Source organism: Schistocerca gregaria, chromosome 4, assembly GCF_023897955.1.
Source record: "Schistocerca gregaria isolate iqSchGreg1 chromosome 4, iqSchGreg1.2, whole genome shotgun sequence".
Lineage (NCBI taxonomy): Eukaryota > Metazoa > Arthropoda > Insecta > Orthoptera > Acrididae > Schistocerca > Schistocerca gregaria.
This window is the reverse complement of record NC_064923.1, coordinates 233276980-233288989: the sequence shown is the minus strand read 5'-3', so window position 1 is coordinate 233288989 and position 12010 is coordinate 233276980. Positions and strand designations below refer to the sequence as shown.

At 41.0% G+C, this 12010-nt stretch overlaps 1 protein-coding gene across 1 annotated transcript in view; it reads left to right on the top strand.

Moving 5' to 3' along the window:
• Nucleotides 1-12010, top strand: part of LOC126267520 (uncharacterized) — a 70766-nt gene that overhangs the window by 45667 nt on the left and 13089 nt on the right. The window contains exon 3 of the mRNA XM_049972822.1: nt 4214-4463. Within this exon, the coding sequence (XP_049828779.1) occupies nt 4214-4463 (250 nt within the window). The remainder of the gene's footprint in view (nt 1-4213; nt 4464-12010) is intronic.

Sequence of the window (12010 nt, the reverse complement as noted above, 5' to 3'; positions counted from 1 at the left end):
TTGTAATTGTTAAATGAAGACCCTATTTTGCAGGACTCTTTTGCGTTACTGTATGAATCTATGTCATGTACTGTAACTATCTGTGCATCATGATCAGAAGGACCATTCTTAACAAGGAAAGTTTTTTTTTTGATTAAATTTATCTTGGTCTTTAAAAACGTTGTCTGTCAGTGTGCTGCTTTCCTCTACTTCCCGAGTAGCAATATCAATAACTGATGTCAAATTTGAAAGAACCAAGGAATACTTCAAGGTCATGCTTTCTATCAGACTCTTTCAGAAAATCTACTGGAAATCCCCAAAAACAATTTACCTTCCTCTGTGTGACAGATAACAGGAAACACAACCCACGTTTTTCAGAAATAGCTGAAAAGTTTCCAATGAGGACCTATACGCAGCTGTAATCATAATACTGCCATTATTTATTTTAAGGTCACAGGCACTTGCTTCTATATGTTGTTCTACACAATATTTTTTAGTTCCTTAATTTTTCATACTACAATTTAATGTTAAGCCATGTGGAAACTTCTACTCTCTTTATAGTGTCTCTATTTACGTGTGCTGAAAGCTTATATCCAGCTACATTTACCTTTTCCTCGTCTGTGACCATACAGTATATGTTCCACTCCCACTTTCCAAATGTTCTAAACAATGAAGAAGTTCAGCTACTTGTTTAATCACCAGTTATCCTGATACAATGTACTAACACTGTTTTCCACAGTACTTTTATGAGAATTTTGTTATACACTAACATTATTTTTCACTGTACTTTTTTGACAATCTTGTGATATTTTAACGTCTCTGAATCATTGTCATTGGGCACTGATCATAGCCTACAAAGGAGATACTCTCAGGAGTTTCAGTAACCCGCCGCCCTCTCGATAAAGATTTTGCTGTCATCCCGGCCAATTTTCCCTTTCCTTTCCTACTGAGATGCATGCCATGCCTTGTGAAGTCACACTTACAAATAGCATCAACAGGAACCAAACCCATGCCTGACAAAGTAGTCGCCCAAAGCAGCTTAGTCAACATATTGACCCTCCTGACAGAGCTGTTAAATTGGAGCTCATCTTACCGCTTGAAAGTGGGAATCGCGCCAACGTTTGAAAGGTTCGTTGCAGATGGTATTTTTACTAGGTCATACTTAATATTCTTGCCGTATTCCCTGCCCATACTGTTTCCCGCTCCACCCACTATCATAAAACTATGCTGCTTTGTAAAACCCTTGCAAAATGATCCTACATCTTCTGTCACTACAGTGGGCCATTTCTTTGGTATACTTCAAAACCAAAGAGTTTTCCTACACTTCATTGTGGCGGCTTCTTTTCTCCTGGGTCGCTTTCACACGACGCAGGTAATAATCTGTACTGTACATGGAACGAGAGAAGCAAAACTCTATGATATGCTCCGAAATCCCTACTGGCGTCTGCAGCACAGTTCGCTGTGGGGACCACGTTTGTACTACGTGAGACGTGGAACTATCGCGCGAGTCTGTTCCGCGGAACGTTAAAACTTCATTAATACTATCGTTAACGCCACTCAGCTCCACATTTGTTCTCCATGCCATGCTAGGTCCAGTGACACATGCAATAGGATGTTTGTGGAATCTGGAATGTTGCAGAAATATACCGGTTGTGCAAGGAGAACTACGTTTTACCCTGATGTATCATCAGGGCACCTTCTGTGAAAATGAAATGGTATGAATAAACAAAGCCGGCCGAAGTGGCCGTGCGGTTCTAGGTGCTGCAGTCTGGAACCTCGAGACCGCTACGGTCTCAGGTTCGAATTCTGCCTCGGGCGGGTATGTGTGTGTGGTGTCCTTAGGTTATTTAGGTTTAACTAGTTCTAAGTTCTAGGGGACTAATGACCTAAGAAGTTGAGTCCCATAGTGCTCAGAGCCATTTTTGAATGAACAAAATTCTCTGAACTTGTTATTCATTTATAAACTCCCGTTAGTCCTTTAACAGCATAAGTAAAATGAACTGTTTAATTTTCCATTTTAACTTGTCACTTGTTTGATAAAATAATATTAATTTGAATCAGATAGATCAGGTAGAGAACAACAGCTCGGTCTTAGGCAACATTCATTTGCAAAATATTCATTTCTTCTTATCTACGTGATAAATACCAATATTACTGACTGTTTACAGTATATATTTCGTTAAATTAAAATTTATGTTAATAAATCAGTTTATTTTCACAGTCCCCTGCCACTTCCTACTGCAGAATGTCAGACATTTGTTACTTTCTCATAATTTGCAGTTTTTTCCACAATTTCCTTTTCCTATCTACCTTTACTGCAGTTAGCATTACATTTTTGTATAGAAAGTACTTGATAAGATCACCATTAAAATTTGTAAGATTGGAGTTACATTAAAAAACCGTAACATACTTCGTAGGAATTTCTTTACAGCTTTATTTCACGACATTCTATGTACTTTAAATTCACGGAGACTCATTTTGTTGTTCGAGATCATAATTAGGTTGGCAATAATTCCAACACAACATCATCACCCATACCGTTTCCTTCGTCATTAGTACAAATACTGTCAGCTGTTCCTCGAAGTTAAGTGATGTATTATCCCTAAGGAAACGGAAGAATCCCACAATAATAAGCTTAACTGTCAGTTAACCCAATAAACCAATCACATTTCTGAATTCTTTTGAGGCATTCACGCTTAATGAATCAAAGGTAACAATCATAAAATAGAAAGAGTTTCACCTCTACTAGAGAGATCTATCCCAACTCATTCGAAGGACCACTTTTTGAGTACAGGGAGCGAAAGGCTATTTACAATTTGTACAGAAACCAGATGGCAGTTATAAGAATCGATGGGCAGGAAATGGAAACAGTGGTTGGGAAGGGAGTGAGACAGGGTTGTAGCCTCTCCCAAATGTTATTCAATCTGTATATTGAGCTAGCAGTAAAGGAAACAAAAGAAAAATTTGGAGTAGGTATTAAAATCCAGGGAGAAGAAATAAAAACTTTGAGGTTCGCCGATGACATTGTAATTCTGTCAGAGACAGCAAAGGACTTGGAAGAGCAGTTGAATGGAATGGACATTGTATTGAGAGGAGGATATAAGATGAACATTAACAAAAGCAAAACAACTATAATGGAATTTAGTCGAATTAAATCGGGTGATGCTGAGGGAATTACATTAGTAAATGAGACACTTAAAGTACTAAAGGAGTTTTGTTACTTGGGGAGTAAAATAACTGATGATGGTCGAAGTAGAGAGGATATAGTATGTAGACTGGCAACGGCAAGGAAAGCGTTTCTGAAGAAGAGAAATTTGTTAGCATCGAGTATAGATGTAAGTGTCAGGAAGTCGTCTCTGAAAGTATTTGTATGGAGTGTAGCCATGTATGGAAGTGAAACATGGACAATAAATAGTTTGGACAAGAAGAGAATAAAAGCTTTCGAAATGTGGTGCTACAGAAGAATGTTGAAGATTAGGTGGGTAGATCACGTAACTGATGAGGAGGTATTGAATAGGATTGGAGAGAAGAGAAGTTTGCGGCACAACTTGACTAGAAGAAGGGATTGGTTGGTAGGACATGTACTGAGGCATCAAGGGATCACAAATTTAGTATTGGAGGGCAGCGCGGAGGGTAAAAATCGTAGAGGGAGACCAAGAGATGAATACACTAAGCAGATTCAGAAGGATGTAGGTTGCAGTAGGTACTGGGAGATGAAGGAGCTTGCACAGGATAGATTGGCATGGAGAGCTGCCTCAAACCAGTCTCAGGACTGAAGACCACAACAAAAACAGCCGTTTCAGATTATATAACAACTGGGTTAACGAAACAGACAGAGATGATACTACGTCTACTGGAGGTTTCCCTAAGAGTTAGTTCGAATACGTCGAAGAAACGCTCAATCAGCATCAGTGGATTGATGCTCCAATAGTAACTGCTGCATTCCGAGAGTATCCTTGAAATTATAAGTAAGGCAACATAGAGTCTCCAAAGTAAGCTGAAATTATGACCATGACAACAAATACAAGGATTGGTCGAAGGCGATCGAATAGTTGTTCTTCTCAAAGACTGTAAAAGCGGTATTGATATGAGTGTATTGCGGGTCCTCAACCAAATGCCATGTAGACATAGAACGTGTTGAATCATAAGTCTTTTTAGAATTATAAAACATGTAATCAACAATGTTCACCTTTGGTGAGCAGTTGTGACCATAATAAATGTTTATTTGTTACAGCGAGACGGTATACGATATAAAATTGGAAGGACAGTGTGCCTACAGCTTCGGATATGTGACGAATATGGATCCATTCCTGGTTGGCAAGACTTCTTGGGGGGACACGGTCACCTATTTTGACGGATACCTGCGAGGTTACGTCGACCTGCCCAACATCGAGGTCATCTACGACTTCCAGGCGACGCTCACCGTCGGAGACGTCTCAGGCACCGCCACCCACGGATACCCTAACAGCCGCATCGAAGTGACTGTACGTACTGAGCATGGGTTCTCCTCGCTTACTTACGTCTTATTTCACTTGTCCAAGTGATTTCATTCGAACTTGAGGAACTTCTTTACAAACAGCAGGTGCTCTTCATTTGCTGGAAATATTAACAATGAGGATCCTTAGTTTTGCGACCTGCGGTCAGGACTTTGTTCTAAAGAGCTAAGACTTTTCAAAACTTTCTCCTCCGGAGTCAGAAATGTTGCATATGTCGCCTCCTTTATGACCCACGATGGACACCTGTCACACAGATACTGAATGAACGGACCCCCTGCAGCAACGATACATACACAGCTATGCACGTCTAAGCGTATTCCGATACATCTGGCTGATGTTGTCTTTAAGTTCCTGTGTTGTGTGTGGATTTATTTCATTGACCTTTCTCTTCAAGTTGTCCCATAGGAAACAGGAAAAAACCACATTGTTAGACCCGGCGAAAGTGGTGGCCACAAATGTTTGCTGACAGTTCACTCCTCAGTGAAGACATCATGGACTCGTTGCAGGGATACCTCAGAAGCGTGACAGCACCCCCCCCCCCCCCCCCCACCCCATGCTGTAAGAAAGAGTACTGCCTTTCATACTCAGTGAATTGAGCACAAACTGTATCAAAAACTCCCATATATGCAACAGTGTTGAGGGCAGTGTCAAAAACTGTCGGCTCAATGATGTGCGTAGCTGTTACACCGCACCAAACGCCTACTTTTTTTTCTTTATTATTATGGAGTGATCGCTCCCACAAAATGTTAGGGTTCGTTAAGGCTCTCCATTCTGTGAATTCACAATACAGGAAACATGAAACCATCACAATGTATCTGAAAGGCTCCAACAAACCATCGTTGACGTTTTTCGAAAGCCACGCGCAGTAATCTGCACTTTTGTGAGTGCCATTTCCTGTAATTGCCGCACAAGTGTCACACGAAATGGCTTTCGATTAGACCCTTCAATATGCAGTGGCAACTTCACCTTTTCACATGGACCATTTTATGTGTATACTTCTTTGGCCTCTGAATATCTATTCGGTGAATGTGTGCAAGATGTGTCGTGTGGGAACCGAAGGAATTGTTAGTTGTTTTACATTTTGTTCAGATCCGTAGTTATTACTATCTTTGCTCGTACTGCTTGATATTGACATATAGCAGAACGTGTGAACAAATACTTCGTTCCAACGTTATGAATAACCCCGAAGTGCATTACCTATTAACACCAAACCATCATGCATTTGGAAAGCATCACTCTTGTGAGGCACAGCTGTCACTTATTAGCACGATGTACTGCGTACAGGGGCTCCCAAAACGATTCCGCGTTTATAGAGTTCCAAAAAGGCTTTTGATATAAACGGACTCCAGCCACATTGCTTTCCTATCTCAGTTGTGAGACTGGATTCGAGATTTCCTGTCTGAAAGATCACAGTTCGCAGTAACTGAAAGACGTCACCCAGTGAAACGGAAGCGATGAGTGTGATTTCGCAAGTAAAGTGATGTAGACCTTCTGCTGTTTCTGATATGTATATAACTAATTTAGAAGACAATCAGAACATTTCAATTACATTTGTGCTAGACCGTTTAGTAAATTCATCAGAAGAGTAAACCAATTTGCAAAATGAAGTTGATAATATATCTTCACGGTGCTAAACGAGCCAACTAACCCTGAACAATAAAATGTGTAAGGTTCTCCACGTGATTACTAATAAGGCTTCTTCAGGGTTCGAGAAATCGAAATAGATCTTATGAAAGTCATAGGAATTACAAATAAAAACAAAATAATTGGGAAACATCACATGTTTTGCCGAAGGTGAAACAAATGTAGATTTATTAACATTTAGTGCGCAACCGCGCTGCTGATACGGTATCAGGTTCGAATCCTGCCTCTGGCATGGATGTGTGTGATGTCCTTAGGTTAGTTAGGTTTAAGCAGTTCTATGTTCTAGGGGACTGATGACCTCAGCAGTTAAGTCCCATAGTGCTCAGTGGCATTTGAACCATTCTGAACTCCTCATGACGTCCAAGGAAAGGTAATTAAGCCGTTGCATCGTTCACGCACAAGATGAACTGCTATGTTGTGTGCCCACTCAAGAAAGACAATGCCTACAGACACATAATCGTCCGGCTACGACTATGATAGGGTCATTACCACATAGTGAAACATGTCTGATGACGCTGTGATAGTTTTTTTTTATTTATTTTTTTTTTTACTTCCTGAAATGAAAGAGAATTATCTTACCGGATCCAGTTTATAAAGCCATGGGATGCCATTCAAAGATTCTACAAGAATTCCACTTTAGTCTGTCACCGACTCATCAACTATATGTTTACAGACAGGGGAGATTACTTTCACGCAGATTAGCTGAGCGGTCTGAGGCGCTGCGGTCATGGACTGTGCGGCTGGTCCCGGCGGAGGTTAGAGTCCTCCCTCGGGCATGGGTGTGTATGTTTGTCCTTACGATAATTTAGGTTAAGTAGTGTGTAAGCTTAGGGACTGATGACCTTAGCAGTTAAGTCTCATAAGATTTCACAGACATTTAATTATAATTTTAATTTCCTTTCACGCAGAAACTTCAACTAATCTCTTTCTCTATATTGAGAATTATCTTTATCAGCCATCACAAGGCCAATGAGGAAGCAATGAACGCTGCAGTTGGTCGCTCGCTCCATAAAAATGTCGACCCACTCTAAAGAGTAAGAGGCAGTAGTTCTCAGTTCCAATCTGGCGAGAGAGTATCATTTTACCTCCTGTGAGAGTAAAGCTACAAACAGCTGCATCGAAGTCTGCTGTCTTTAGAAATTTTGCCCTCATAAAACGTCTCGCTACGATTAGTAACAAGTAGATCTAGAGGTAAAAAAAAAAACATAAAATGCTGTGGAAGTACTACTGCAAATAAAAAATCTGTTAATAATATCGTATCACCGAATACTTTGTTAACTGTGTTTCATTTATCAGCTACTCTCACAGCCACAATTTCGTATTTACGTTGTAGTCCGTAAAGCTGCTTTACCTTCAGTTGAGATAGCCATTCATTGTATGATATTATGAAAAGGCACCAGTCGTATTAGTCTAGTGCATATTAATAGCGTTTCCTGTTAGGATTTTGAACAAACAAGACAAAAATATCAGAGAATGTGTCACCAAATTATCCCATCACGTTATCAAAAACAGTCTAATGATGTGCAAGTTGTTTTTAAATCCCAAGCACGTAACGATTTGCTGATCCTGAGCTAAGCCATGCTTAAAGCGCCTTCTCCAAACCAAACCAAACAAAAATAAACAAATGAAAACAAGAACTAGCTTTCGTGTTGGTTGATCGGTAGGGGGGAAAGACAGTTAACTCATAACGTGCCCGATCAGAAGAACTGTGATAGGCGTGTTGGCCAAATAAGCTCATTGGTGCTGTCACCTAGATCGCGTTTGTTATCCTGCGACTCCAAGGCATACATTCTTTGGCAACAAATATCAGCTCCGAACGACACATCCCTGTGAAGCAGTTTGTATCACAGAAGGCCTTCTTTGTGCCACCTGGTGTATGTCAATAACATTGCATTTCGTGGACTTATACAGGCCTCTGAGATAACTTTTGTTGTGGCTTATCCGGTACTTTCTCCTTATGAAGTTATCACAAAGTACTTCCAAAAATGGTTCAAATGGCTCTGAGCACTACGGGACTTGACATCTGAGGTCATCAGTCCCCTAGAACTTAGAACTACTTAAACCTAACTAACCTAAGGACATCACACACATCCATGCCCGAGGCAGGATTCGAACCTGCGGCCGTAGCGGTCGCGCAGTTCCAGACTGAAGCGCCTAGAACGACTCGACCACACCGGCCTGCCAAGGTACTTCAAATTTATGTTAACGGTGATCTCATCAATTCCTAGGATCAATCCCTTAAAAGCGCGCAGATGACGTCCATCCCCATCCTTTCCACCTCGCTATTCTGCTTCGCGTCTTATCTCGTATTCGATGGCACATTGTTCCATAATATTCCTTAATTCTCTTAACCACAATGTGACTGCTTAAGGCAAGAGTTACACGAAGGTTAATTATTTGTCACACTTCCCAGTTATCGGATACACTGTGACCGATCACAGTAATAAATCACAGAAACTTCCTTCATCGACGCCATTTTGTCTTCCAAAATTTGGTCATCAATGTATCTCACGTCGATCGTACATGAAACGTTACGATTTGAGTTTCTCGATACCTCTCACTCCATATGGGGCACGGGTGTTTTGATTTGCCTCCACTGTCTTCACCCCTTTCTTTTAAACACAAACAGAACACAATGTCACAAATGTTAGGCTTCATTCGGTTTTCTAACTCAAAAAACAGAAATTCACTAGTTGTCATGGCACGAGCTATACTACAATCTCGACAAAATAAGACTATAGTTAAAAACCATGCCATAGAATATCGCCATGGAGAACGCTAAAACATAGTTTAATGGTACATAATGCTATACTTGCTAATTCCAGCGCAGAAACGTCCGTGGAAGTCATAAGCTCTATGCACGTATTGTCGCGATCTGTGTCACGCGACCGCTGGCTAATAGAGCTGAAATTGGTCTTATCCTGACAGACGCCGTTAGCCCGTCGCAAATAAGTTGCGGCAAGATTTTTCTTTTACCGACTAGTCAGAAAATGAACGTAATTGCCCCTGACGTTCTGTCAGACAGATGCTCTTAGCGAACAGACGAAACAAGCCTTAACAGCAAAGGAAAATGATGGATTTGATATCACGGCATTGTGTTTGCACTGCTTGACAATGACTATAGGCCACGTATAATTTATTCACAACAACATCTCAAGTCGAAGTCAGTATTTCTCGTATCGCGTGCAGCATACCCTATCATGAGAAAAACATGATGCTAACACGTGTCGAATTTGGTGAGTGGCTGGACTTATTGACATACAGTAACACCAAGTACAGAACGAAGGACTGTGCCGTTGGCCCAAATCAACATTGGACACGTTCATTCACTACTGATTTATATAGAGTTGGATTAGTTTTGGCTGTCAGAGCGGAAGTCCCTGCATGCAGAAGTTCGATCTCTAGTAAGCTTTCTTACCATAGTAATGGTATTTCAGCTCAAAAAACAATCGTCAAGTAAGGTCATTACGTTTTGAGTCATCAGTCTTAGGAATGGCATGATGCGACCCGCATTCACTTCCTCTCCTGCGCCAACCTTTTTATCTCAGAGTACAACTTGCCACCTATGTCCTCAATTATTTGCTGGATGTATTCCAATCTCTGACTTCCTCTACATCTACATCTATATACATACTCCGCAATCCACCATATGGTGCGTGGCGGAGGGTACCTCCTACCACAACTAGCATCTTCTCTCCCTGTTCCACTCCAGAACAGAACGAGGGAAAAATGACTGCCTATGTGCCTCTGTACGAGCCCTAATCTCTCTTATCTTCTCTTTGTTGTGTTTCCGCGAAATGTAAGTTGGCGGCAGTAAAATTGTACTGCAGTCAGCCTCAAATGCAGTTTTTCTACATTTCCTCAGTAGCGATTCACGAAAAAAACGCCTCCTTTCCTCTAGAGACTCCTACCTAAGTCCCTGAAGTATGTCCGTAACACTCGCGTCATAATCAAACCTACCAGTAACAAATCCAGCAGCCCGCCTCTGAATTGCTTCTATGTCCTCCCTCAATCCGACCTGATAGGTATCCCAAACGCTCGAGCAGTACTCAAGAATAGGTCGTATTAGTGTTAATAAGCGATCTCCTTTACAGATGAACCATATCTTCCCGAAATTCTACCAATGAACCGAAGTCGACTATCCTCCTTCCCCACAAATGCCATTACATGCTTGTCCCACTTCATACCGCTCTGCAATGTTACCCCCAAATATTTAATCGACGTGACTGTGTCACACGCTACACCTCTACAGATTTTACCCTCTATAGCTCCCTCTACTACTATGGATGTCAGTCCCTGATGTCTTAAAAGATGCCTATCATCCTGTTCCTTCTCCTTGTCAGTGTTTTCCACGTATTCTTTTCCTCTCATAACCTGCGCAGAACCTCCTGAAACCTTACCTTATCATTCTACATAATTTTCAACATTAGTCTGTAGCACCAGATCGCCAGTGCTTCGATTCTTTTTTTTTCTGGTTTTCCCACAGTACATGTTTCACTACCATACAATGCTGTCCTCCAAACGTATGTTCTCAGAAATTTCTTCCTTAAATTAAGGCCTACGTTTGAGGCTGGTAGATTTCTCTTGGTCAGGAATGTCTTTTTCAACAGTGCTAGCCTACTTTTGTTGACCCCATTCCTCCGTCCATTATTGTTTATTTTGCTGCCTAGGTAGTATAATTCCTTAACTTCATCTACTTCGTGACCATCAATCCTGATGTTAAGATTCTCGCTGTTTTCGTTTTTGCCAGTTCTCATTATTTTCGTCTTTCTTCGATTTACTCTCAGTCCACATTCTGTACTCATCTCACTGTTCATACTATTTAGCAGATCATGTACTTCGTCTTCACCTTCAGTCAGGATAGCGATGTCATCAGCGAATCGTATCATTTGTATCCTTACACCTTGAATTTTACTTCCATTCGTGAACGTTTCTTTTATTTCCATCATTGCTTCTTCAATGCGCAGATTGAACAGTATGGGCGAAAGACTATATCCCTGTCTCACACCCGTTTTAATCCGAGTACTTCCGGCCACTGTGGCCGAGTGGTTCTAGGCGCTTCAGTCCGGAACCATGCTGGTGCTATGGTCACAGGTTTGAATCCTGCCTCAAGCATGGATGTGTGTGATGTCCTTAGATTAGCTAGGTTTAAGTAGTTCTCAGTCTAGGGGACTGATGACCGCAGATGTTAAGTCCCATAGTGCTCAGAGCGATTTGAACCATTTTGTATATTACCCGTCTCTCTCCGTAGCTTACCCCTATTTTTCTCAGAACTTCGAACATCTTGCACCTTTGTTCGCTTTATCCAGGTAAACAAATCCTATTAAAGTCTCTTGAGTTTTCTTTAGTCTTGCTTCCATTATCAAGCGCAACGTCAGAATGGCCTCTCTGGTGCCTTTACCTTCCCTGAAGACAAACTAAGCGTCACCTAGCACTCGTCAATTTCCTTTTCCATTTTTCTATAAATTATTCTTGCCAGTAACTTCGATGCATGAGCTGTTAAGCTAAGTGTGCGATATTTGCACTTGTCGGCTGTTGCAATCTTCGGAATTGTGTGTATGATATTTTTCCGAAAGTCAGATGGTATCAAGCCAGACACATATATTCTACACATCACCGTGAACAGCCGTTTTGTAACCACTTCCCCCATTGATTTAAGAAATACTGATGGAATGTTATCTGATTCTAATACTAGATCCTCTATCTCTTCAAAATCGACTCATCTTTCTTCTCCTATCATATCAGACAAATATCTCCCTCATGGAATCCTTCAAAGTATATTTTCAACCTATCCACTCTCTGCTCTGCATTTAACAGCGGAGTTCGCATTGAACTCTTAACGTTACCATCCTTGCTTTTTATTTCACCGAAGGTTGTTTTGACTTTCCTAT